Source organism: Colletotrichum higginsianum, chromosome 8 (genome assembly GCF_001672515.1).
Source record: "Colletotrichum higginsianum IMI 349063 chromosome 8, whole genome shotgun sequence".
Classification (NCBI taxonomy): domain Eukaryota; kingdom Fungi; phylum Ascomycota; class Sordariomycetes; order Glomerellales; family Glomerellaceae; genus Colletotrichum; species Colletotrichum higginsianum.
The window spans coordinates 2,144,934-2,171,657 of NC_030960.1; the positions used below are offsets into that span (position 1 = coordinate 2,144,934).

The 26,724-nt window shown below is 54.5% G+C and overlaps 8 protein-coding genes across 8 annotated transcripts; 3 read left to right on the top strand and 5 right to left on the bottom strand.

The window, feature by feature from the left end:
• On the bottom strand, positions 1–838 carry CH63R_11624 (Pci domain-containing protein; the record flags this gene model as incomplete). The annotated part of the gene is made up of 3 exons (XM_018306598.1): positions 1–396; positions 547–623; positions 724–838. The coding sequence occupies 3 exons, from the start codon at positions 836–838 to the stop codon at positions 1–3; spliced, it is 588 nt and encodes a 195-aa protein (XP_018153439.1).
• Positions 839–4,712: 3,874 nt separating this feature from the next.
• Positions 4,713–6,283, bottom strand: CH63R_11625 (3-beta hydroxysteroid dehydrogenase/isomerase; the record flags this gene model as incomplete). The annotated part of the gene is made up of 2 exons (XM_018306599.1): positions 4,713–5,953; positions 6,028–6,283. 2 exons carry the CDS (start codon positions 6,281–6,283, stop codon positions 4,713–4,715), a joined length of 1,497 nt encoding a protein of 498 aa, XP_018153440.1.
• Positions 6,284–8,094: 1,811 nt separating this feature from the next.
• CH63R_11626 (Galactose oxidase) lies at positions 8,095–9,870 on the bottom strand (the record flags this gene model as incomplete). The annotated part of the gene is made up of 1 exon (XM_018306600.1): positions 8,095–9,870. The coding sequence occupies one exon, from the start codon at positions 9,868–9,870 to the stop codon at positions 8,095–8,097; it is 1,776 nt and encodes a 591-aa protein (XP_018153441.1).
• A 5,246-nt stretch (positions 9,871–15,116) lies between these two features.
• On the top strand, positions 15,117–16,899 carry CH63R_11627 (Tubulin/FtsZ family protein; the record flags this gene model as incomplete). The annotated part of the gene is made up of 5 exons (XM_018306601.1): positions 15,117–15,128; positions 15,354–15,412; positions 15,498–15,808; positions 15,865–16,368; positions 16,421–16,899. 5 exons carry the CDS (start codon positions 15,117–15,119, stop codon positions 16,897–16,899), a joined length of 1,365 nt encoding a protein of 454 aa, XP_018153442.1.
• A 605-nt stretch (positions 16,900–17,504) lies between these two features.
• Positions 17,505–19,349, bottom strand: CH63R_11628 (RNA recognition domain-containing protein; the record flags this gene model as incomplete). Its single annotated transcript, XM_018306602.1, has 4 exons — positions 17,505–18,020; positions 18,097–19,155; positions 19,210–19,276; positions 19,339–19,349. 4 exons carry the CDS (start codon positions 19,347–19,349, stop codon positions 17,505–17,507), a joined length of 1,653 nt encoding a protein of 550 aa, XP_018153443.1.
• Positions 19,350–20,092: 743 nt separating this feature from the next.
• CH63R_11629 (Transcriptional regulatory protein dep1) lies at positions 20,093–22,172 on the top strand (the record flags this gene model as incomplete). Its single annotated transcript, XM_018306603.1, has 4 exons — positions 20,093–21,020; positions 21,074–21,143; positions 21,201–21,684; positions 21,735–22,172. The coding sequence occupies 4 exons, from the start codon at positions 20,093–20,095 to the stop codon at positions 22,170–22,172; spliced, it is 1,920 nt and encodes a 639-aa protein (XP_018153444.1).
• Positions 22,173–22,677: 505 nt separating this feature from the next.
• On the bottom strand, positions 22,678–23,052 carry CH63R_11630 (uncharacterized protein; the record flags this gene model as incomplete). Its single annotated transcript, XM_018306604.1, has 3 exons — positions 22,678–22,766; positions 22,851–22,978; positions 23,045–23,052. The coding sequence occupies 3 exons, from the start codon at positions 23,050–23,052 to the stop codon at positions 22,678–22,680; spliced, it is 225 nt and encodes a 74-aa protein (XP_018153445.1).
• Positions 23,053–24,202: 1,150 nt separating this feature from the next.
• CH63R_11631 (mRNA cleavage and polyadenylation specificity factor complex subunit) lies at positions 24,203–26,724 on the top strand (the record flags this gene model as incomplete). The annotated part of the gene is made up of 6 exons (XM_018306605.1): positions 24,203–24,546; positions 24,613–24,778; positions 24,833–24,963; positions 25,024–25,636; positions 25,685–26,537; positions 26,594–26,724. The coding sequence occupies 6 exons, from the start codon at positions 24,203–24,205 to the stop codon at positions 26,722–26,724; spliced, it is 2,238 nt and encodes a 745-aa protein (XP_018153446.1).

Genomic DNA, 26,724 nt, shown 5'->3' on the forward strand with positions numbered 1-26,724 from the left:
CTAGAGCATGTAGGCGAAAAGACCAATAGCAGCAACGGCAGCAGCGTTGCCGTAGCGGGCAGGGTTGGCAGTCGGGGCAGCCCAAGCAGAAGAGCTGGAGCTGCTGGGAGCGGTGGTGGCCGCCGCATCGGCACTGCCGGTTCCAGTGGGAGTGTTGGTAGCCGAGGCTGAAGCCGAGGTGGTAGTACCAGAGGCTTCGTCAGCCTGGGCATTGACGGTACCGCACTGAGACCTAATGCTTTCGGTACAGTTGGTCTGGCCGGCCCTGTCGCCAACATTGGCGGCGATACAATCCTCGAAAGCCTTGTTGCAGATGAAAGTGGGCATGGTCTGCTCGTAGTACTCAAGGCCGGGTGCGGAGCCGTTCGGGCAGATGCAAGAGTACTCAAGGGTCGTCTGTTGGGTGGAGTTAGCACGACAACAAAAGTCAGTGTATTTCTTGGAGGGGGGGGTTGCAGGGTGTGATGTAGACCACGAAGAACCATGTCAGGCATGTCCATCGGTGCGGTGGCGTCTGGGAGAGAAGAAAAAAAGAGGGCGCCTTACCGAGTCGCAGTCGTTGGTCGTGGGGTTGGGCTGGCAAAGAACCTTGCAAGTGTTGCGCTCGGCGACACACCAGTTGGCTACGAGTAATTGTTAGCTGGTCTGGGCGTACCGCGCGAAGACTCGGCGAACGACAAGGTCGAGAGCGTCGATAAAGACCATAAGGAACGATTGACTCACCTTTTTGGTTGATCGTGACAGTGCCCACGTTAATATCGGCAGCGGTGTAGATCTTGCGCTGAGCAGAGACTGCAGTAATGGCCGAGAGGGCCAGGACGGCGAAGGAAGTACGCATGTTGGCGAGTGGTGATGGGGTGCAGAGATAGTCGGATGTGCGGCGGTGTTGTTGTTGTTGTTGTTTTTGTGGTTTGTGATGAATGGACGGAGGGATTGTCTGACGATCAATCAAGCAATATTTGGGTTCCGAGATATCGTAGACGGCAGCGTGAAGATGTTGTGCCGGATCTGCTTCTTGGTGATGTTTGACAGACGGAGAGCGGGAAAAAAAGTAGAAGAGAGGTCACAACAGACGGACGACGCGGGCAACGATGTGGTTTTATTATGAGGCAAGCATGCAGCAACGGCAACAGGCAGAGGTGTGGTTCCCACGTCTCTGTCTCCGGCCGCACTTGCCTCAAATGCGGTAAGCGCAATGGGGGGGAGGAGAGACGCGGAAGAAGAAAAAAAAGACAGGAAAAAAAGAGGAAGAGAGAGCGAGCATTTGCAAGGGTGGCTAGTGGAACAACAGAAACCGCACCTTCCCTCTTGTGAACATCAGAAAGACAGGCAAGGCATGGTTTGATTGCGGTACCTGCCCGGCCGGCCGCGGTGTTTTTCTCCCTTCCCACGATGCCCGCTGTCCAATGTGTGTGAGGCAGTTGCAGTTTGCCGGTCTTGGCTCCTTCCCACACAAACAAGGTGTGTGTATCCGTACGGATACACTACCTAGCTAGGTGCGATAGGTACTTCCATTGTAAGTCGCAAATGTGGCTGGGATCCACACATCATGCCGGGTCACAGAGTGGGGGTGAGGGGAAGGGAGGGGAGGGGAAACGGCCAGGAAGGTGCTCTCCCTGGCGTCGTATTGGCGTAACTTCTATCTCCGTCGAATGTCGAATGCCTCCACGGTGAGAGACGCTCTCAGTAACCCGACACCGAGGCGGCAGCTGCTCCGCACAGACAGTCGACGATTTTCTGTTATCGGCAGGGGCGGGTTGTCAACCGACCGACCGGGGAGGTACGTACTCGTCATCCTTGCACACTGCTCGAGTGCATCCTCCCATCCCTATCCCATCCCAAGCATCCCAAGCATCCCAAGCAAAGCCAAGGCAGTGCCTTCCCATGCGTTCGACGTGGTTACGATTCCAGCCTTATTTCTGCCCTCATCTCTCACGTTCTGATCTCTCACGTTCCATCTCTCACGTTCTCACACACACCACACATCCATTGCAATTGATGTCACGGCGGCGTCGGTTGTTAAGTGAAGTGGACTCGACTCTGCGGTCACTGGTGGGTGTCCCCCGGTTGATGAGCGGGTATCAGCCGCCCTGGTAATCACACCTAGCCCTGGTCGCTTCAGACTTTGAAGACTGAAACTTTCGTCGGACCCTCGTGATGGCCTCATCCGCGTCGTCGCATCTTTTCCGCCTTCTTCCATAATTACTCCAGACACGACCTGGCAGTCCAAGCTGGAGGTCCTCCCTTCCCCGTCCCCCCCTTGTTTCTTTCTTTCTTTCTTTGCGACTTTCAACAGGATAGATTCCTAACTAACTCAGCCCTTCCTTCTACTTTCGTCCTTTGCCAGAAAACGCTAATGCGAACGAACGGGTGCTGCCAATTGCGACGACATGGGATGACAGCGATGACATGCCCGGCGTATATTATACGGCCTATAACCACAGCGTGCGGTGCCATTGCCGTCGCATTCCTCGCGGTTTCTGTCTCATACGTGAAAGTCGCGTTCCCGGCATGTCCTCTTATTTCCTAGGCCCGCGCTCTCATCTCGGGGCCAACGTGAACGTTACCCAGCAGAGCCCCACCTTTCTGCAATTCATTCTTTCTGGCTCCTCAAGTTCCTGCGCTACTCGGCCCACAATGAATACACAGGCCGAATGGAGACTAGCGCTCTGTGCTCACCAGCCACAGATATGCGACTTGCAGTAAGTCTGCATTGTACCCAGGTGGGTAGGTACCTGCAGATTGTATGGGGACATGGGTATCTATCGCCAATCATTTGGACGCAATCCGTTTCGCTCCGGCTCTCCGTTGTCAATTGATTGGCATTTTGGCTACTGCATCTTGTCAGATTCAATGGTTTCCCGGCGCATCCAACGAACAGCGACCAATTCCACGGCATCCTCTCCGCAATCTTTGTTCCAGTGCTTGCGATCAGGCGGCCATCACCGTCAATACCAGCCTCCCCCACCAGTCCTCCACATCCATCACCGCCATCATCACCACCTCTTCCCCCTCGGATGCTTTGGCAGGGCGCCTGCCATTTGCGTCCGCCAATGTCTCCTCTTCCGAATCGAACTGCATCGTGTTGCGTCGCCTTCTTCTTGGCGTCGTCTTGCTGTCGTCTCTTTTACTGATTTTCCGTCATTTTCTTGTGCGATGGCCTGTTTCTGGTCACGAGTCCCCTTTTGCACTCAAAGCGTCTTGCACCAGCGCAGATGAACCCAGCAATCGATCATCGCACGGCACACATGTCATATATGCCATGGGCGGCCCCAACAGCCCGATGTCTCATGGCAATCGGTCCAACTCGGCTCCAGTCTAATACCCTGTCCCGCTGGCCTTACAAATACATACCCGCCTTATCGTGGAGCAAGCCCGGCGCGAGCGGAGGTTAATGCCCAAAGCCCCAGCGCCTTCGGACGCCAACTAGCAATTGCGGCGCAAGGAGGCCGCCCTGCAAAAGTGATGGGTCATTACCTGGGAAGAGAGTCTCCTGATTCGGCAACGCCGTTCAGTCCAAGCACCTGTCGTACCGTACCTGACTGTAAACTAGATGCTTGCCACGTTCTTTAGCGCAGAGCTAGCCACAATTTGCAAGCTTACTGCCCAATCACGTCGGTCAATCCCGTGTCTGGTCATCGTCATCGAAAGCTGCTCGCCTTCCGGGCCTTCGAAATACTAGTCTGAAAAGGGACTTCCCCAGCCTGGGTTCTCGCCGCAACGGTGGTCTCTGGCCTTTCTCTGTGCCAAAGTGGCCGTTCAGCAACTAAGCAACTCTTTGTCCTGGCCCCATCGGCTCCTTCCAACGTCAATCCAGACGTAGAACACCTATCAGTCGCAAGTCATTGCCAAGTCGCCCCGGAGTTCCCATCCGACACCACCATCACAATCGACTATCCACCGCGTCTGTTCGACGACACGTATTTCTCCACGCCCTTCGGCTGCATTCATCGTATCAACCCACCCTCACCAACCACCCCGAGCTACACGTGTACATTTTCCCGCAGTTCCTCCATATACGGTTACTGTTCGCAACATTTGTGTAGACCGGATTACCGATACGACGTCCCCCCCCCCCTGGCCCCCCACCACCAAGCTTACGAACGAACCAGCCAGCATTTTGCCGCCGCCGCCGTTAGTTGGGACAGGTCCTGGTGTATGGCTGGGTCGGTGGGCTTCCTCGTCGAGATCTGTCGTCCTGGTAAGTCAATGAACCAAGGCGGCGTTCCTGCCGGTTCTGTTCGCCTGTGAATGCCCTAAACTCGTTGTGATGGGGATTCTGGAGAATTCCATTGCCAATCTGCCTTGGAATAAGAAAGGATCTTCGGCGCCATGCAGCCGCCCCCAACGCTGCCAGCTTGGCACGCCCGCGGCTCTGGGGGACGGGACGGGACGGGGATCCAGGTTCCGTATCTCTGTGCTCGCACCGTAACGTCGTCCATCGTGACAACAACACAGTTTCATTTAAGGGATAGATGCGGAGGGAAAACACAGAGAGTATCCACCGTATCGCTTAGTAGAGACGTGATCTGAATTGCGGTTCGCTCTATATTGTCATCCTCTTCTGTATCGAGGCCAGCATCAAGGCAGCGTGAAGTACTAGCTTGATCGTCGCCGTAGCGGCTAGCTGTGTGCAATTCCAAAGCTCGCAAGACGATTTGGTCATCACCAGCAGCTGCCCAGCTGCTCTCAAAGCCCGGGCCTTTACATCCCTAGGCTCTTCTCGCGACAGGTTCTGCCCCGACCTCGAGCACGCCTTTCACCACGCCCTTCTCGCCGCTCAACTCTCCGCCACCGCTCCTCACCCATCGGTTCCACGCACCCAGCTGCATGCACAGCCCTTCCATGGTTGTGCACTTGGCCTGGTATCCCAGCCCGCCGTCTTCTACCCGTCTACGCGCATCGGAGTCGTTGATTATGGCGTTGATAGACCCAGCTATGCTGGCCGGTTGCAGCATGGACAAGGGCATTTGAGGTTCCGGCAAGACCCTTTGCAGCATTGGCACCCGCCATATCAACAAGCAATACGCTTCTATGCAATGAGCCACCAACAGCAGGAGTAGCGGCGGCGGGTACTGCACATGGAAGGGCGTCACGCTGAGAGAGTGGACGAGCGTATAAAAGTCCTGAAACACCGGGGGCGGGCCGCCGTCCGTGACCAAGAACGGCCGAGCAGCCACTTTGTGAGCGTGTGGTCCGAGAAGAGCTGCCTCGTATTGCAGATGCGCCAGGGCCACGTTGCCTCCATGCACCCAGTTCTGCATGAAGGGCGCGGTGAAGGTCGGGAAGCTGGCCATGCGCACCGTTGCGCCGACAAGGTAGTCGTCCTTGTGCCCGTAGATGGCATTTCCCGGTCTAATGGCCCCGGTGCGGAAGCCGCCTGCCTGCAAGGGATCCTGCGGGATGTTGTTCTCGCTGCAGACGAGACGCTCCGCCTCGGCTTTCGTCTTGGCGTAGTTGGCAAAGAACTCCTCGTGGGGCCGCAGCGGCTTCTGGAAGTCCACCTCGTCCAGGACCTGGAAGAAGTTTGTCGGCCACTGCTTCCAGAGGGCATTGAAAAAATTGACGGGCTTCAGCGCGACGCTGCAGGACGAGGTGAAGACGAGAACATCGGCGCCAGCGGTTTTGGCGGCGGCAACCACATGGGCAGTCCCGGTCGTGTTGACCCGGGAGCAGCGGTCATAGACCAACGGACTACGCTCCGAAGGGCGGATGACGGCGGCGGTATGGAACACGGTCAGGGGAAGATGGGCCACAGACTTGGGCCACGGTTTCGCGAATGCGGCCAAGGTTGCCGATTCCGAGGAGATATCGGCCTGGGCGAAATCGACCTCGGACACGGGGCCCTCACTCATGTCGTCTCGTCCAGGCTTGCGAAAGTCGATGATTCGAATGGCCGTGGGAGAGTGGCCACGCGCTATGAGCTGAATGACAAGCTGCCCTCCAACCAGACCTACACGGCATCGAGAGTCAGCGGAGTGTGTGTGTGTGTGTGTGCCGCACGGCCACGAAGGAGGAGATGCATACCGGAGCCGCCGACAACAATGTAACGTCTGTCTAGTTTGGGCGGCAAATACGGCGTCCAGTCGATGGGCTGCTTCTCCACACGCTCAAAAGTACGCTTGACCTGCTCTGGCGTCCATCGATCCGGCGATATCTGCAGAGCCTCAGGGTGGGTGGTGGCCATGGCACGGTTGATCTTCCAAAGGTACGCCAGCAGGACCGTCACCAAGCCGAGGGCAATGCTGGCTGTCCATGATCCTACAGCCATGTTGATCGACATCGTCCGCCGCGGCCTCGTGCGTTTGAAGATGCCCAAGGTCGACTTACCCGCGTGGAATTCACACAATCCGACGCTGTTAGCAAACGCGGGCGAAGACTGGAAGTGCAGTTGGGGAAGAAGCTTGTTTTTCCATGACGCAGTAAGTCGAAGAGAGGAGAGGAGAGGGGGGGGAGGGGCCGGATACCTTTTATGTAGTGTCTTTTTTCCATTGTGAGAGCTTGGATCAATCAATACCTGTAAGTTGCAGTTGAAATTCGAACCGATCAATGCGCTAGAGAACCTAATTTTTTTATTTTTTTTATTTTGGGAACCTCACTTTGCCCCCCGACCTCTCGTCGGTCTTTTGCGCTTCAGGCTCATTAGTCTCAATCTGAACCTACCAGCGGTGAGGCCATGACATCCGAGGGAAGGGGGGCAGAGTAGCTTTGGTGGCCCCCACTACCCAAATGTAACAGTAGATCTCGACCTGGGCTCCCGGGCGGGGATCTCTTATTCGTATTCTTACCGAGCGGCGCACTCAGTCCGCGAGCTACAAGCATGAGGACGGTGTCACCACAACTTCTTGCCCATCGCCGTCATCGCCCACCTCAAGTAACCATGACGACGACGACGACGACGACGACGAAGACGAAGGGGATGAAGAGAGGGGCAGGGCTCACAAGACTTGTCATGCGATTTCGCCCTGTATGCTTTCGTCCCATGCGACCCGAAACCGGCACGCGTGTGTGTGATTGGCGTTGCTTGTGTAAAGAGCTCACAGCTCTCTCGGATCTCTTCCCCTTACTGATCGGGTATCTCAGATCCGTACCTTGCGTAGGTAGGCAAGTAATCATCATTTGCGATGTTTATACACATGATTGGCTGGGAGGCTTCTCTCCATCCATCCTCCCCCCCTGGCAACCCTTCCCCGCATAACCGGATTCGTGCTACACGAGACGTGCAGCATGTAGGGAGGGGCCACTTTGTCAGAACCTTACTGCATCTAGTCCCCCCCCCCAAAGCGACTCGGAATCGGAGGCCGTTGTCGGCGAGTGATAGATAACTTGGTTGAGCAGCCCTTATTTCTGACCAGGTGGTTTGAAAAAGGGTTGCTAGACGAAGGCTGCATAAGTGTAATGGGGCCATGGGACCTTCAGAGTAGTATCAACACCTGTTAAAAGACTTCATCCCTTGTCTTTGAGGCAGGGCGGAAGAACTTACAGCTGATATGTCTCTCTTTCTCTCTCCCTCTCTTACGGAGGTAGTCAAAGACAGATAGGACCCATACTCAAACCCCACGTCTTCTGTCCGGCTCGAAGAGTTTGGGTTCACAGTTGTTTGTTTTGGTTTGAATGGGTCATAAAATGCATCGAATAGTTTGTCATGAACAGAATGGACACGGTACATAGAACAGCAAACAGCTCTAGGTGTGCGCATCGCACAATCATCATTCCCACAGAGTCAGAGGCCCTAGTGTGCACGAGCATACTCTCTCCGCAACGTGTCGCTCCACCATCCATAGTGTTTGGTATGTTGTAAGTCGGTTTAGGACGAGATTTATAGTTGGTCGAGTCATTCAATAGCGGTGTAAGCGCTCAAGCGGTGGAGTGAAGAAACATCATTTATAGCTACTTCAACATTTGATGAGAACATGTGCGAAAACGCCATTGGTAAAATCGTGATTATCAAACACCTTTATCTATAAGTACAAATGAACCGGCAACAGCAAATGAAATAGTCTATGAAACAAGTTCTAGGAGCGAAATTCTAACCGTTATTCTCTTTGATCAACACAGACAACCCATCTGATACCACGCATCGACTGCATCCACCTATGAGATATAGATTGCGCGGAACTGGGTGTTGACGTGCCAGCCAGTGCTGGCCAACGAAGGGTTCCCCTTGTTGTAGCAGGTCTTGGTGACGAAGTTGTACACTATCTTGGTACATCCATTTCTCGTCTGGCATAGAGCAATGCAGGCGGCATCACTGGCGACGCCGTACCAGATGTCTGTGGCTGGGTTGTTCGTGAAATCGCTGCTGGGACAGACCTGGTAGACAGTCCTGCCAGAGGTGACAGTGTAGGTGGGTGCCAGACAACTGTTGAGGGGGGTACCGTCAGCCACCTTGACCAGCGTCTGAAACCCCTGGTTGACGGCCCAGTTCGAAGCGGGAACGCTGGGGCTGCCCTTCAGGTAGCATGTCTGGGTGGACAGTTTGAACACGGCCTTGGTGCAACCCGCCGTTGCCTCGCATTGGGAGACGCAGTCCCGGTTGGACTTGTAGCCATAGTAGATCTGCGGGCTGGGGATTTGGAAGTCGGTATCGAGACAGACAGCATACAGGCCACCCTGGTAGCCAACGACATAGCTTACCGGGCTTGGGCAACTCGTCAGGGGCGATCCATTCGCTCCACCCGTGATGGCGGATGTAGTAGGCTTGGCAGAAGACGTGGCCAATGTGGTAGGCTTGACAGAAGATGTGGACAGTGTGGTAGGCTTGTTAGTCGTGACAGTTGTGGTGGCGGTAACTGAGTTGGATGTGCTGATCGGCGTGATCGAGGTCGTTGCGACAGAAGCAACCGGGGAAGGAGTAGTCGCAGAACCGCCTTGGGGACAGTTGAAGTTGCCGATGTCAGCGGAATATGTGTAAGAGTAGGCGTATTGGATCGTGTAAACGTCTGAGCCGGACGAGTATCCCGTGTTCGTCGCGTAGCTCTGGTCCCAGGTGCGCGAGTATAGAGCACAGATCTGCGCCTGGACAACACCGTTCTTCACGAGCAGGTAGCTGGTGAAAAAGCGGCATCGAAGGCCATTGAACGGGTTCGTCTCTTGCCTCTGTGCAGCGCAGTCATCGGCGCATAGGGAAGGATCGTACGCTTGGTTAGTGTGAGACTTGTATGTGATGTAGCTGTTGCAGCTGGTCGGGGCGTTGATGGTGGCCGCGTTGGTGAAAGATGAGTTGTAGCCGGAAACGCTGTATGTAGGCGCCGAAAGCTGGTATCCGTTTGACCCAGCAATAACGATGTGAAAGTCCTTCCTCCACTGACCATTGTTCGTGGCAGTGGACGGGCCGATTCCAACACCCCAGAAGCTACACTTGATGACAGTTGTGCTCGAAGGGTTGGGGCAGGCCAGGCCGGGGTCTTGGCTAGGATCTCTCTCGAAGAAGATGTTGAAAGCTGTGCATCCGGAAATTTGGGCACAGTCGGCTGCGCATCGAGCGGTATCGTAGTTTGAATAAGTCTTGTAGCCTTGGTAGATCGAAGCCGAAGTGGCAGACTGCAGGTTCTGGAAGGTTTGATACCACCCAGGCGGAGTGGTGGCCTGTAACGCGGCGTTGGACAAGCTGGAGTAAGCCAGGAATCCTTGGTCTGTATCGACGGAAGGAACAGGGCCGCTTCCGGGGGGCAGGGTGTCACAATCGCGAGCAAACAGCTTTCTGAGAGCCCGCTTCGAGGTCGTGGCCGAAACAGGGACAGTCTGGTTGCCGACGCCGACTGGAACAGTTTGTAAGTCCGGGGCGGGAATCGTGGCCAGGTCAGACGGAGTCATCAACTGCGCTACACCAGATACCACCAAAGAGGCCAGGACAATGAGTGTGTGCATGTTGGAAAGTTTTCAAGACGAGAATATAAATGGAGTGAGTGAAGTGGTTGATGTGATGAAGGAGTGTGTGAAGATTGTGAGCAACTAGACAGAAACAGCTGGATATCGGCAGCGTTATATAGCAACCCTTGGCCACAATTCAAGTCCAAGAGTCAGTCCAAAATATTTCCTGAACCATGAGGAAAACCGAACCAGTGGTCGGCTTCCGGGACATCGGCAAGACTAAACGGGTTCGAAGGCCGAGAGAGGCGTATCTCGGCCTCACTAGGGACCAAATTTTCGAGCATACACGCTTGAGCTTCGCCCGTCTGTCAACTATTTAAACTTACATCATTAGTCTGGGAGGACAAAGATAGAAATAACGTGTCATCCTGTAGTTCAACAGAATCACAAAGAACTTGTGTCTTTGTTTTGTGCAGGAAGAGGAGTACCGAGAAAACGGCGCAAACGACAAAAGAACGTCCTTGACTAGCATCGGTGGTTTTCTTTCGACGTGAAAAAACCACTAGTCTCCATTCTGGTAGTCCACGGCGCCACAACTCGTGTTGGCCTCGGAATCGGTCTCTACTGTCACCGATTCCACTAACGTCAGGTGTAGCTTGACCTCTTGAAGACCTGAACTATCGGGTTTTGCATCACTGCTATCCATGCTGTTCCTGAGCCGAGCAGCCGGATACGATAGAATTTTCCAAGCCGCTGATTGCACCCGGGGCTTACATCGAATTATCACAGCGAAAACACCAAGTCAAAGGATGCTCTGTAATCATTTGGATTGAACACCGTCTTCAGATGTCCTCTATGTTCGACATGCATTCAGGGCAATGGGTGACCGAACTCAATTCTGTGTAGCCTCTTGGCCCTCCAGCAGCTCTGAAGTCTTCAGTTTAGCAAAATCGGCAATTTTTTGTGAGTATTTTCCAGTGCTACATCGAAACCACGTAGGCTGGACGTACAATACACTCCATGGATGACCCAGTAACCATTGAACGAGAGGAATGTACGGCTCCATACCCCCTATCTCTCTACATTGGATGTCTCCCCTAGTTGTTTTATTCTTGTTGGCTTTAACTGGACTGAACAAGAAACTATGATACGGGTGAACAATGTTTGGCGCGGAATAATCCAAGGTTCGGCACAGCGTGTCCCAGCCCGGAGTTTCTAGGCTGAAGCTTCTGTCCCATGTTGGTAGTTCAATTGACTCACGATTCTCGTTCTATCAGACTGTCTACGCCGAGACTTACGTGTACGTAACAGCTGTGACCTCGACCGAAACCAGCATCCTTCTACCACACCGACGCCTTGCCTCTCCAAAGGCGGTCTCGTTCGCCTGCATTCGATCATGTTCTGGATAGCCGCCTGCTGGGGCAGGTATGGTTCCTTTCGATCTCTGTCTCACCATGGCTGGCGCCTGTTGCCCAGTTCTTTTCTACTGAACCCATTACAAAGGTGCAGGACACTCGATGGATGAGTATGACGAGATCGGACTTGCTTGTAATATAATTTGTACGAAAACCACCTTGAGCCGCGGAGCAGGGAGTCACGGGAGCTCAGATTATGAGTGAGAAATTACTGTTTAGACCCAAATCTCAGTGATTTCGCATGAACAAGACAACAACAGAGGGAGGCCTTTCTTTGGTGACTGGCGAAAAGGGGCCTGCTGTCGCTGTCGAAAACCCTCTGTCAGGTCGGGTCGATTCATATCGTGAGGCGAGACATTCAACTATTCTCGCTCTCCGTCACCCTGTCGATGTTATTCTTCTGCAGAACCCAAAACGTTGGGTACAACCCAACTAGCTCGAAAAATACAATACAACTGTCTGAAGGGCCATAAATAAAAAGGGTATAGCATTGAGGACGATATATTGTGAGCCTTTACATTAAGGGTAGAGTTTCAATGTCAATTATTAGGGAAGGGGGGCAGAAGCTTTGTAGACGCGTCCGCGCCTCCGGTTGCTACCCGAGCAAACTGCATGGAAAGTATCCGAATGGCTTGGCCGAGCGGGGATTCCTTGACTGCGGATTCGGCTGCCCTCCTCCCCTGGTGAGGAAAGGTGACGCACTCCTGATTGTTGTACATCATAGCCTGAACGCAAGGAAGATAGGTGAAGAACCCACATTACTTTACCTTGTTTCCCGACGGGAGATGAGAGAACTTTTCTAAGATGCAGGCGTAAGACACATGGTGTTAGTACATCCTCCTGGAGACAGGTATAGGTGGTGAGAAATCCTTCCATCTCACCTCACGGAGGATGCCAATGACCTGGTGTCAACCCTAGGCATCAAGGTGAGGATTTAATTTAACGACATCGACCGTTCATGTTTAGTAGTTGCTAATTTCTTGCTTGATGATATTACCTTGATCGAGGAGGAGCGGAGATGTGGGTTGCAACTTGCCAACATAGCGAGCCAAGACCACCAACTCCCCAATCAGTCAACTTCCAGAGACACTCACTTCCTGGAATCTGCAAACTTCGCCGCCCTTGCCCCGTGACTTCGAGAGTTGAGAAACACCTGCAAGACGATTGGCTGGTCAGTCCCCTCATACCTGCTTACCTTACCTTACGAAGAGCTTTAGGCGAAGCAGGTGGCAACTGCAAGTGTGTCTACCTTAAGGCAGTTAGCACACACTCCTTCCTTTGAAAGCAGGCCGATTTTCAGATGCAAGCCGCGCCTTAACTGGTCGATTATCTCCTGTTGCATTCGTCGTGTGGCTGGTTTCTCGTGGATCAACCATCCAAACCTCATCAATTTCGACGTGACACCACCAAACTTCAAACATTTTGGTCGTCCGGCATTCAATTCTAGTTTCTTCTAATTTATTTCTTCTTAGAATTGCCCAATATCAGCAGCAGCAGGCTACGGTATTGCGAAATCGCAGACCGAACCTCGGCCCCTAATCACGACTATCGACAACCCCCGTACAACTCGAGATGATTCAGCCTGGAGCGTTCAATAGCGTTCGTATTCCAGTGCTCTAATGTTGAAGATTGAATCTGACGATACAGCATACAATGACGGACTCCTCCTCTGCAGTTCTCTGGACGGCAACACAACCGGCAACGCAACCGGCACTGCACCATCATTCTTCAGGCCAACCGGACGTATTGCTTTCTGAGTCTCGCGAGGCCTCTACGGAGAGCCCTCAAATTCAAAGTCTTCTAGGCTTTCCAAACGAACTTCTTTTCATGGTCGCATCTCATCTTTGCGTACACTGCAAAAGTCCTAATATATATGTCGGGGTGGAACAGCATAACAAGAAAGATCTTCTCAACCTCAGCCGCGTCCACCGGAGACTTCGAGACGCCCCACAGCCTTATATCTGTCACTCTTACAGAATCTGCCGGAAGGTTTTGCTATTCCTCTATACCATGATCCGCCGCCCCGATTTGGCAAAACGTGTCCAGAGGGTGTTTTTTTTTTTTTTTTTTGCAGCCTAAACATCCTGGTTTGGTGACGTTCTGGATGCGCTGAAAGGACCTGCGCCCATTCTTAAAGGGTTGCATTTGCGGGTTACGTTACTTACCCTGGAAAGCCATTGGAGCTGGATGCCCTAATTGGAGTCTCTGATTTCCCTTGAGGTGCTGGGTTTGAAGTCGGAACGATGTCGGAACATGGCACCGTGGCATTTTGAGGCACTTGTGAATGTCCTGCCGCTAAGGGTCCGTATTTTGCGCACATCTGCATGCTGCTGGTGTGCATTAGGAACAGGCATCACTAATCTCAGGGAAAGAAAACAACAGGATGAACTCTGTCACTTGCGCAAGTTGTACTTTAGTTGTGGGTTGGGAGTGGACATGTCCTAGATTGACACTCTTGGGGCTGTAGGTGTGGAAATGGTTGTTTTGTTCCAGCACGGTCAGAATTAGCTACTAGACGAAAATCATCAGGCTAGTTTAAATAGGGAAGCTGGCTTTAAAGCTTTAAGTGGACAATGAGACGCCTTGCACAAGGTGAAGTGTCTACAGAAAGTTACAAGAGGATACCTGTACATACAAGTTCGTGTCCTTTTCAATTTTCACTTGATCATTCAACTGCATTCAGCGTCTTGTATCGTCAGTCTTGCATAGTATTTGTAACCAGCTGATAGATCAGGTTACTGTATCCTTGAGTGTCAACTGCTTTACCTCTGTATGGATCTAGTGTCTTTAGAACAGCAAAGCCATATAAGGAATCAGAATCAATGTAGCATGCCGGACACAATAGCGATCTTAAGCACATTTCGTTGAAGGCGAACTATCACGGAAACAGGGAGTGGGGCTGAGTCCGGCTCGGCCCCTCTCAAGATCGCGCGGATCCTACCGACCGTGGGACAGAAATCACGGGTAAGGTAGGTAGGTGCCTACCAACTGCCGGCTAGCTGCCTGGCAGCCTGGGTCGGGAATGGGGACTGCATCCTACATCCTACATGATAATATACCTATTTACGTCCCTCGGGGTTTCTGCTGGTGCAGCAAGTGGCAGAATGATTTCGCCATGCCACAAGACCCAACGCTCAAGAAGTCTCCAGTTGCAGACCCTCTTTTTCCTCACAAAGTCAATGCCATGGACCCTGGATTTGCCGCACAGACCGACTTTATGCTGTTTATGGTAATCAATGCATGTTTGATTGTGAGCGATGACTATGGAAAGATAGAGTAAAACAAAGCCAGGTTTCTGTGCATGTCACTCTTTCTCTGTCTCTTAACCTTGCTCATCAGGCAAAAAATGCTGGCAGGATGCGATTTCTTTCGATTGCCTGGTGTGGCCTCAATTCACATCTGCCAGGGGTTCTGTGGTTGATGGCAGGTGGCAGCAGTCGTGGATATCTTTACCCCTGAACTTGGCCCAATAGACAAAAAGGGAATCACGCTCAGACCATGTAGCGGTGAGAGTGTCACCACTATCTGATTGGATGATATAGCCCCCCGCATTCGTTTTTGTGCTAGAGACCTACCTCTTCCCAACACCACTAAGGCTACAGAACCTAGCAGTGGCAGTCTGGCAGACAGACACTAAACCCAGTGAAGAAAGGGGGGGCCTGTCCTCTGCCTCGAAGCCTATTGTGCCACTGGTTGGCCTTGTTGGTTGTGCCCCGCCTTGTCCACAACAAAGTGACCCTCCAAACCTCTGAAAACCATCACCAACACCGCCCTTTCCCCCTAGCTCTTCCGAACCTCAACTCTGCGCTGCGCGCGTGAAAATATTCCCCTTCTCCATTCCACTTTGCGTCGCAGCATCCCCCAAGACTCGTTGAGCCACAGTACACAATGAAGGGCGAGGTAAGTTGGACGCAATGCCCTTTCTCCCTTTTTCTGTTTTGCTTTCTGTCTTCCTAAACCCCCATCGTGGCAGCTCTCCAGTGGCATCATAGGCTGGCTTTGGCTTCCCATTTGCCGCTGTCGCTACTGCTACTGCTACCAAGGCAAACCCCTGAAATCTGCTTAGCTGTCCCATCATACCTTGATCTCGGTGTGCGGCTCTAGTACTGACGGCAATGTCTCCAGATTCTTCACCTTCATCTCGGTCAGGCCGGTACCCAGCTGGGTAACTCTGCTTGGGAGCTGTACGTCCCTGCCCGTCCCGTCCCTTCCTGATACCGATACGACAGGGAAAACTCCGTGAAGCTGACCACCCAATCCATTGCGCAGTTACCTCCTCGAGCACGGCCTCGGCTCCGATGGTCGTCCCGACCCCAATGCCAAGGATGTCGTTGATGGCGGTTCTTACGAGACGTTCTTTACCGAGACTAGCAATGGCAAATACGTTCCTCGTTCCCTCTTCGTCGACCTCGACCCCTCTCCCATCGACGAGATCCGAACTGGCGGCTACCGCCAGCTTTTCCACCCCGAGCTGTTGATCAGCGGCAAGGAGGATGCCGCCAACAACTACGCCCGTGGCCACTACACCATTGGCAAGGAGATGGTTGACAATGTCATTGACCGCGTCCGCCGCGTCGCTGGTTCGTCTCCCCTTGTCCGCCGCTTTCAGAAGCCTGACTGACCAACGACTCTACAGACAACTGTCACTCCCTCCAGGGATTCCTGATCTTCCACTCCTTCGGTGGCGGTACCGGCTCCGGCTTTGGTGCCCTCCTGCTCGAGCGTCTCTCCACCGAGTACGGCAAGAAGTCGAAGCTCGAGTTCGCTGTCTACCCCGCCCCGCGCGTCTCGACCGCCGTTGTTGAGCCCTACAACGCTGTCCTGTCCACCCACAGCACCATCGAGAACTCGGACTGCACCTTCCTCGTCGACAACGAGGCTGTCTACGACATCTGCCGTCGCAACCTTGACATCCCCCGTCCTGGCTACGAACACCTGAACCGCCTGATCGCCCAGGTCGTCAGCTCCATCACCTCGTCCCTCCGCTTCGACGGTGCCCTCAACGTCGATCTGAACGAGTTCCAAACCAACTTGGTTCCCTACCCCCGTATCCACTACCCCCTCATCAGCTACGCTCCTGTCATCTCGGCCAACAAGAGCTCTCACGAGAGCTTCAAGGTTCAGGAGCTTACCTTCCAATGTATGTAACGCCTTCACCCGCTTACAGGCCCTAAGAGACTAACGAAGATCAGGCTTCGAGCCCAACAACCAGATGGTCGTCTGCGATCCCCGCAACGGCAAGTACATGGCCGTCGCCCTTCTCTACCGTGGAGATGTTGTCCCCCGCGACTGCAACGCTGCCATCGCCGCCCTCAAGGCCAAGTCTTCCTTCAACCTCGTCGAGTGGTGCCCCACTGGTTTCAAGCTCGGCATCAACTACCAGAAGCCCATGGCTGTGCCTGCCGCCGCCGGCGATGGTGGTCTTGCCTCCGTCGACCGCTCTGTCTCCATGCTGTCCAATACCACCGCCATCGCCGAGGCCTGGTCGAGACTGGACCACAAGTTCGATCTCATGTACAGCAAGCGCGCCTTCGTTCACTGGTATGTTGGTGAGGGTATGGAGGAGGGTGAGTTCAGCGAGGCCCGTGAGGATCTTGCTGCGCTCGAGAAGGATTACGAGGAGGTTGCTGCCGACTCCTTCGAGGCCGATGAGGACGACGCCGAGTACTAAGCAGATACCGGAGACGGCCACGTTTCTTTTTTTTCCCGTTTCGCAGTACACCGGTTGCTGCGACGAACAATGTCCAACTCGGTAGCAGCCTTGGGCGACACGAACTGCATGCAAAACCTTGGTTTTTTGGCGGCCGTTGGAGGGCTGGACCGGTAAATTTCTCAGATGTCGTTCTCGCTGAATGGACATGGATTCGCGGAAAGGCACTGGGTTACGCCATGACCCATTGAAAGGATATTTCGGAGTCAAGCTCGAGTTGATAATAGATGAGACCCAAGTCACTTTCTTTTTCACACAAGTACATACTTGGTAACCCCCTGACCGGTCTGACGAGAGCCTCTTGGGATTCAAAGTAGTCAATTGTAAATGGATCCGTTATCCAAAACGCTTGGGAATGATGTGACGATAAGATTACGACGACTACATGCTATTCAGATGGGACATTGCTGAGGCGCACCCCACTGGCAAACGTGGATAAGCACTTGTTCTGGAAAATGATTATTATTCTTTTGACGCCTTTCCCCCGACGCTTATCGTTGCCCACTTTTGGTATCCCATGACCTTTTTACATGTGAGACATTTATCTCCCTCTTTCTATATCCACTTCAGTTTTTCTTCTTCTTCCACTCCGCCGCTCTCTTGGCGCCACGGCCGACAGGCTTCGACTTCTTGACGCCACCGCCCTTGGGCTTGCTCCGCTTGTTGAACTTGAGGTCCTTCGGCCTGCCGTCTTTGGCGCTGGCGCGACGGCCCTCGAAGATGAAGTCCTCGGGCGCCTTCATGTCGTCCTTAGGGACGGCGCCGGAGCCGTTACCCGGGGCGCGGGGCTTCCCTCTGTCGCCTCTCTCGCCGAGGCGCTCGCGGTTGGCGCCGGAGCGGCCCAGCAGGCGCGCCGCGCGGCCGGCCTTGGACTGCTGCTCGGGGGTGATCTTGGCGCGGTACTTTGTGTTACCGGGCGCGCCGGGACCGCCCGATTGGGCTGCTCTGGCCTTGTTCGTGCGCTCCATGGCCAGGGCCGTCTTGTGAGGGGCCTTGGCGCGGGTTACGCGCATGATGCGGGGGAGCATGGGAGGGTATTTCTTGCCATCCAGGAGGAGGGCGGCTTCGACGTGGTTTCCATCCTGTCTTTTGTCAGTCTGGTTTTCCTTCTTTGATTTTTCTTGTGTAGAAATCATTGAAGGGAGTGCAGGTGCTTACGTAGAACTGAACGTAGGCGAATCCTTTGCCCACTCTCGTCTTGGGGTCGCGCACAACGCGTACGTTCTCGACCTTGCCGGCGTGCTTGCCAAACGTCCTCCAGAGGCCCTCCTCGATGTCGGCGGGGACCTTGGTACGCTTCTTCTGGACTGTCTCGCCCTCCTCGTTGGTGGTAAGGATGGTCTCGTCGTCGATGAAGCCCAGGTTTCCGACGAAAACGCAGCGGCGGTGATCCGTGGGCGCCGGGTGAGCGACGCTGTCGACACGCAGGTGGCGGTCGAGGACGATGGTGCCGTTGAGCTCGGCGCAGACCTTGCGCGCGGCAGCAGGTGTGGAGAAAACGACGTAGGCGTTGGCCGACTTTGTCGTCTCGTTCATGAGGGACTTTGTGATATAGGCCGCGCGCTTGGGGAGAGCGCCGCCGGAGAACGCGATGGAGCGGAAGCGGATCGACTCAATCTTCTGCGGCGGTGTGGCGTCCTTGTCGAGGACGCTGACGAGGTGGGCCTCGAGGGTACGCTTGGCCGACTTGCTGTCGATGGCATCGGATGCGACATTGGAGAGGAACACGGTACGGCTCGCCTTCTCCATCTCGCTATCCTTCACCTTGGTCTTGGCGTCAGCGGCAAGCGACTCGTGGACGAGGGGCGCTTCGGCGTCGGACGACGTTTCAGAGGTCGCCTCTTCGCCATCTTCTTTGCTCTCGGTATCCGTCTTGCTGCGTTTTCCGGCCGGCTTCTCCGTTACTTCTGCCTCCGCGAGCTTGCTCAGGTACTTGCCCTCGATATCGTCCTCTACGCGCTTGCGCTTCCGTTCCTTCTTCACCTTTGGGGCTGGCTCTGAGGCTTCCTCCTCTACGTCCTCAGCGTCCGACTCGTCCTCGGCAATATCGTCGAGATCAACATCCTCGTCACTACCAAGCTCGGACAACTCCTCATCGTCTCCCTCGTCGGCGTCTGGAAGTTCCTCGTCGAAATCGGAGGATTGGGGCTCGGCCCTTGCCTTTGGTGTGGATTTTTCGGGTTGACTTGTCTTCTCGGGAGCTTTAACGGGACCGGCCTGGTCTTGGTTAGAGAAATTTTGATCCTATTCGTGGATTTGTAAAGGACTTACACTGGATGCGAAAAGGGCATCGAGAGTGGGGTCAATGGCCTTGCCCGAGGCGGCGAGTTTTGTGCTTCTGCGGAAGGGTTAGTGATTTATTTGGGAATTTACTTTGTGCATGACGAAATGTGAGCATACCCCTTTGCCATTGTTGCGACAATGTCTTGCAACTCTAGTTGTTAAGGCCCAATGTTCTGCAATGGGTCTTCTGTAGATGCACCAATTCCCAATGCGCTCCCGCATCGAGGGAAAAAATATCAAGCTCTATCGGCTGGGCTTCTATGGGTGTACCGATAAGAAAACCGGAGGCACCGATAAGAGGCGGAACAACCGTCAATTGGTGAAAAACGTCAGCAGGCCGCTATTTGCCGAGAACAAGTGCCCCGTGCCCGCTGTTGTGCCCGCGTTCACCGCCTTCGCTGTCAGGGCGCAGGCTTTCTGCCGACCGATCCTGGTTCCGCACCGGGCTGGGGGGGGGGGTAGTGGACGGGAAAGGCACAGAGAGGGAGCAGAGCAGGTGAGCGCATCTCTCTCCATAGAGCGGCAGGTCACTAACGCCTTTCTCTTCCTCCTCCGAAAACCCACCATAACACCACCACCTGCGCCCGCCCACGTCTGCTTTTCGGGTCCGGACAAGCACACGCGTTGATGCTGCTCTCGAATAGGTTTCATCCACCACCTCAACTTAGGAGACATTCGCTTTTCTCTCCACAACAACCTGCCCGCTTCCTCTTCTTCTTCAGCCTGCCACTGTCGCTGCTGCTCGTCCCTCCGCGCCCTGTCTGCGTTCCCACGAAAACTCGTCTGCCCGAATTGCACCTCTTCACGACACAACCTACCTTCAAACCACCCGATTTGGACTCTCACAGCACGCTGTTTCCCTCTCTTTTCAATGGCAGCTACGGCTTCAGCGCCGCCTGCTCTCTCTCCAGGGCAGGCGACGCTCGATCATGACGATAGTAACATCTCCAGCCCTCTCAGCGATGTCGAGGACAAGGATGGCGAGGGCGAATCGTTGGACGGCATGCAGCTGGATCACACTGGGGAAGATCCCGACGAGGCGCTCGACTCCGACAGCAACCTGTCCGAGGCGAACGATACCGAAGCAGAGACAGAGCGCCTCTACGACACCCCGCAGGCCCAGCGCCACAAGGACGTGGTCGTCAACCAGTTCAACGACGGCCAGGTCTTCGACCGCACACCAAGCAAGCTCCAAAAGACTTTTTCCATTGACGCCATCGACGATGGTGACGACGAGAGTCTTTCCGACCGCGACGACGTGTCGATGACTTCCAGCCACTTGGATGAGGCCTCCCCCAGCAAGCCAAAGAAGTCCACCGAGCTCCCATCTACCGAAGATGATTTCGAGAACGCTGATTCGAAGAAGAGAAAGCGATCACCGGTCGCGGAATCTTCTGAGCCTGGCCAGCCCGCCAGGAAGCGCACCGGGTCGGTCGTGCCACAGGAGCAGGACCGGGACAAGAATGACGTGGACATGCACGAGGACGATGTCCCCTCCACAATTTCACATACCGGCGATCACTCCGCGACCGAGGACAATGCCCCCGAACTCCCGCCCACTAAACGTGGTCTATCGCGCGACGGTCACAGCCCGGTCAAGGACTCGCAGATAACGAAAAAGATAACTCGTAACGGCAGCAGGCGGAAGGGTCACGCCCTAGAGGCCCATGAGCATGAGGGTGACGATGGCGACGGTCGGGACGACAGTCGCGGTGACGAAGACTCGGGACCTCATGCCGACGACCACGTTGAACACGAGGGCGACGATGACGCAGAAGCGTCAAAGAACGACGAAGAGCGTAAGGGACCCGTCAATCAACCCTTTTTTTTCTTAGCTGATGTCTTGCAACAGTTGAGAGGAAACGTGCGGCGGTCGAGGAATGGACTGACCTAGAAGAGAAGTTTGTGGTCTTTCGTGAGCGGTGAGTCTTCTACACACGACGAGTTGCACCGGCCTCGCGCTGATGAATGTGCTCCAGGCTGTATAAGGATCGACTAGAGCGCCTCGAGCAAGAAGAACAGTCTCTGCAAGCCGAGCCACCGAGTCACCCTGAATACTTGAACATGAAGCAATGTTTGGACGAAAGGCTAGACAAGAAGCTCCGAAACATTGAGAAAGAATACGAGCTGTCAGTCGAGGCCCTGGAGCGACTGGCAGTAGCGCGTCGGGCCCAAATCTGGAATCAGTTCTACCAGGGAGCTCGAGAGTCACGTTCTAAAATGCTCGAACACCTTAACAAGGAATGGTACGAGACACAGAACGCCAGGCGCAGTGCACACAGCGTACCCGACTACGGTCTTCTGTTCCCCGCCAACCCCACGCAACGCACGAGAAATGCGGTCGCGTACAACTCGGAAGTTTCTTTCTTGGCCGGGCTCGCCAAGCACGAGGGATTTCCCGCAGTGCCGCCCATGCGAGGTGCGAATGGGTCAGAGATCGAAGACGATCTGGAGGCCATGAAGGTTGGTCGATAGCCAGGCCCAGCATTTGAACCCTCACTAATCTTTCCCAGCGCACTTCAAAGTCGCGTCAGCGATCGATCATGCAGCCAATTGAGGACTACCAGGCGGTTGCCTTCGGGGGAAACCTTGGTCCTGCTGGTGAGCAGTTCATCAAAGATACCCCATGGGCCAACCCGAACCATATTGCACATAAGATCGTCACGGCGCCCACAGCGCCTGGGGCCCATGTGAAAAGCCCAGCAACGCAAGGAGGCAAAGCAGTGGCAGGCCCGTCCCACGCTCAGCCGATACCGGCCATCACAAACGGTCACGCAGCCGCGCACACATCGCCGCAAATGAACCGGTTTACTTCGGCGTCACCCGAGATGGTCCGAACAGCCAACGTTTTGGCTCAAAGCGCCCAGATGAAGCGTGCGGGGAGCCGCACATCGAAAGCTGCGAAAGACACGGCTCCCAAACAAGAGCCAGCGTCGGCGATGGCAAGTTAGGGCGGCATCACCGGAAGGCTGACGGCGTTTTCGAGGCTCACTGTACTGTTATGATACCCCACGACGACTAAGGCGACCCGCCCTTGTTTTTTCCCGTTTTTCTGTTCTTCTTTTCCTCCCCTTTCTTATCTACTACCTAGATACGTTGGCGCATCAACGTGATATCACGACGGTCATTATTTGTCTGGGTCCCCATAGAGTTGAGAAGGCCCCTCATCACAGGATGGGATGTCTGGAGTGGAAAAAGGGAGCTGCTTTTGCATTGGGATGGACAGGTCAACTCCTGTAATGAGACATGTACAGAATTGCTGATGGAGAATTTGGTATTTTACATTGTTGCAAACGGCGCAGGAAGCGAGTTGAACCTCGCTTATATACATATATATTCTACAACGCAACTGCATGCTCGCATGTCGAGATGTTCCAGCACTTGCGTTATTGAGAGTTTCCAGTTGTTGGCTGTTCGCATCACTTCTCTCGCTAGCTCTCTCGCCTCCCTCACTGTCTAGCTGGACTTGGCCTGTTGCCTCGGGGTATCGGGGACCTTGACATCTTCAAATTCGTCCTGGCCGACCGCCTTGATCGTGTACCAGTCTGCGGACATGCAAGTTAGCCCTACGGCCTCTTAGAGGTTCGCAAACGGGGGAGGGGGGTCATGCGGGGCGGCTTATCACATACACACTGCGCCAACAAAGCACCAAAGTCCGGCACCGACAGCGAGATTCTTTGCGAGATAGGGTTTGCGGGCTCGGAGGAGGGCGGGACCTTGGCGGAGGTTGCGATCGTAGTACGAAGACTTCTGGGGGCTGTAATTCTGTTTGTCAGACCACACTCATGTGGCGCGAACGGGGGAGGGAACAGTGGCGGCGTACATGGCCATTGCGACTGGATGCCGGGAAGTCACAGGGAAAGAGTGTTGTGCAGAATTATAAGCTGTGAAGAACTCGGAGTTTGAGAGGATTCGGTTCGGGGCCCTTGGGGGCGATTGATGGTGTTGCGCCACGAGAAGTTAGATGTTCCATCGCAAAGGGCCGGGAAATTCACAGGCCGAACCATTCCCTCAATGCTGATTCGGTATCGATAGCTCGGAGGAAGTTCGGTTGAACTGATAGTGACGTAGACTAGCTCGATAAGCTCCAACGTCGGGTCTAGTGCATGTGGGTAGGTAAGGAGGTAGGATAGGTAGAGTGCACAGGTCCCCCTCTCTTAGGTACCTACCTAGGTATCTTTGGTACTGCAACAACAAGCTCTACAACCCTGAGCCTTACGTGCTGGTCCCTCGATTGGATGACTTGTTCTGTCCTTAAGATGGAACCTTGGTGATTTGCAGTTTAAATATTCCTTCTTTCCAATTTTCCATACAAGCTCTCTCTTTTCTCTTCCATTATCTGATTCGGCAGGTAGGTATGGGATCTAGACACCTGCCTATGTAACTTCGTAGGTCCTTTTTCCCACAAATAGAGCAACATTCAGGTACCGGCAGCAGAGGCTCTAGGGCAGCCGCTGCGCTAACCTAAAACAGCCAACGGTGGTCAACACGCCCCGTCATAGTTTTTGACCCGCGTCGCTGTCGCTTATCACGCTCAACGTCGGCCCAGGTTGCTTGCTTGCCTCTCCAGAACCTGCACGGCAGGAAACTCGTCAAACTTTTGAGTTGGGAAAACGAAGCAATCGCATCAGCAGATAGCCGACATTAATCACCCCGAAGTCGCCTCATCATCCGCGCCCAATCGTCCCCATCGCCCGCCCCGACGAATTACACGACACCACACGATTGCGACTTGATTGCCTTTTCCATCTCTTTCTCCCGCGCGTTGGAGGATGGTGATTGACCTGGAAAAGCTTGAGCTCCCCAGACTTCGATAAGTCGCGGCAGCTCCTGCCCTCGTGTCTTCGGTTTCCTCTTTGCCTTGGCAACGCCGGACCTCGACCACCACACGCGACCGAATTTTGACATCTTGTCCTCATTTGTCACCTCGCGGACCCATCCAGGCTCGTAGCATCCTTGTGCATCAAGCTTGCCCACGATCATGGCGGCTCCATCCTCACAGGCGTCCGTGAACGACCAGATTCGCCAGCTCAACGACGCAAGGAAGCTCGTCTTGGGCGACGTCAAGTATTATCCAACCGTTGTCAAGAGCATTCTGCCCATCGTCGGACCCACAGCGCGCGTTGAACTCCGAAGATGGGGCGCCGACTTCCTGGCCGAGGCCTTTTCGACGCCCGCGCTACCGGGCAGCGAAAAGGAGACAATGCAGCTCTTCGTGCTGGACACGCTGCAGAGCATGGTTGAGACCCCGAATGAGGATCCCCACGTACTGCGGAGCGCCATTCAGACGGCCGCCAGCATCTATCCCTTTGCGCTGCGATGGATGTACGTGCACATCTCCTGGTCGATAACTCTGGTTCCATAGGTCGGGGAGGCTGACTAGCTCGATAGCATCAACAACTCGTACGATAACCTCACGTGGGAACGGGTGGTCGCAATCAAGACACGCATTCTTCAGATATGGAGCGAGGCCGAGTCGACGGTGAGGATATGCTGCATCAAGTTTGCGCAACGAGTTGTCCTCGCACAATCGGTGGCCAACCCAAGCGAACCAAGAGTAGGCTGGATCTGACATACTTAGCCGTTTGTGTGTTACTGACGTTTTGCGCAGCGAGGTGATTCCCTTGACATTTCACTCGACAAGATCCCGCCAAACCATCAGACGCTAGATGTTATGACCCTCGACGCCGAAGGAGTTGGATTGCTGGACAGGATGTTGAGCGTGTTGCAGGAGAACAGCAGGTAAGGACTGCGATGCGAGAGGACGTTTGACCACGGCTAATCACAGCACATTGGTGACAGTGATGTTCTTCTCGTTGATGCCACCTTAAACTGCCTGTCCATCTTGATCCGCAGTCGGCCGGGAACGGCCAACAGGATCCTGACTGCCGTGCTCAACTTCAATCCCATGAAGCTCGCGAACTCGCCCATGACTCCTAGAACCCGTGTGATTGTCAAGTCCATGGAGAAGACGACTCGTATGCTCTTGATACATCTGTCAAAACGGTACAGCCCAGCGCGCCTTCCGTGTTTGCCGCCTTCCCTGCTAACCTTGCAACGCAGCGACCCCCACGGCCCGATGGCGCCTCGGATTCAGCAGCATGTGGAGAGAATGATGCGCATGAGGCACGAAATCTTCGACGAGTCCGGTCGCAAACGGGCTTTCGAAGCTCAACAGCACGCCGAGATGGACGCCAAGCGCCAGCGGGTTGCACCCCAAGTGGCGACGACGCCGCAGATCCAAGTCACACCACTACCGCCAGGCCCTCACAGCTTGGGTGACGTCTTCACTCTCACGGGCAGTGAAGGACTGAAGGCCTTCGATGTGGGCACACTCCCGACGGCAATGGCCGCGAAAATCAGCATCACCACGCTCATCCGCACGGATGCGCAACTTCTCACAATGGCAATCGAGGTGAGTCCCCATGTGGCGTGCGCAAAGGCTTCTTCTGACGTTGCGTAGGGTATTCGGGGACGACTCGCCGCTCTGGCAGCACAACCCGCACCGCAAATCAACCCCGAGACTGCTCCTCTGGGCGTCGAAGAGGATGACGATTACGAACCGGATTTCGCCGCCGCTGAAGATAATGAGCAAATTCTGAACAAGCTCGACAGCGATCCTGTGGCCAGACCAGATGACCACGACCTTGGGCTGAGGACGTTCAAGCTGCCGCCTCCACCTGCGCTCACGCCAGAATTGGCGCTAAGCGCGGGTCAAGGCTCAGTCATGTCCCTGTTCCAGTTTGTCAAGACGCTGGAAGACCCTGGCAAAAGGTCCAAGTCTGGTATCAACCGACTGGCGGCTAGTACCAACGACCGAGAATCCTGGATTGCCATCATTACCCGTCTGGCTAGCCGTTCGTCGGCAGATTTAGAGGAGTTCGGCACCAAGGACGAGACCAGTGAATCAGTGTCGGGATTGTCTCTCGGCAACAGCATCAGAGACTCGCTGTACACGTATGTACTTGAGGATTTCCGGCGACGTATCGACGTCGCCATCACTTGGTTGCACGAAGAGTGGTACAACGACCAGCTGCAAAAGAAGCAAGAGGGAAACCATCCTCTGCACTACGAGAAATGGGCGCTCAAGTTGATTGACGGTTTCTCGCAATACCTCAATGCCCAGGACAAGGTCCTCACCCGGTTCTTGGGTGAGGTCCCTGAGCTCAGCCCCGCCATCCTGTCTCGCGTCAAGCTCATGTGTCGCGATCCTCTGGTGGTGCCTCTGGCTCTGACGAGTCTATTGTACCTGGTCATGATGCGACCACCGGCCAAAGAGCTTGCCTTGGACACGGTCCAGGATATCTGGACAGAGTGTGAGTTTCAAGTTGCTCTATTGATGCATGGGATTGTTACTGATGTGTTGATACAGATGAGGATGCGCGACCACTGGCGGCGAAATACTTGGTCAAGTTCCGGCCGTCCTGGCTAGCATCAGCCAAAGCAGTAGCAGAGGGTGGGGGCACTGCAGTAACAAACAACGCAACGGCAATCACAACATAA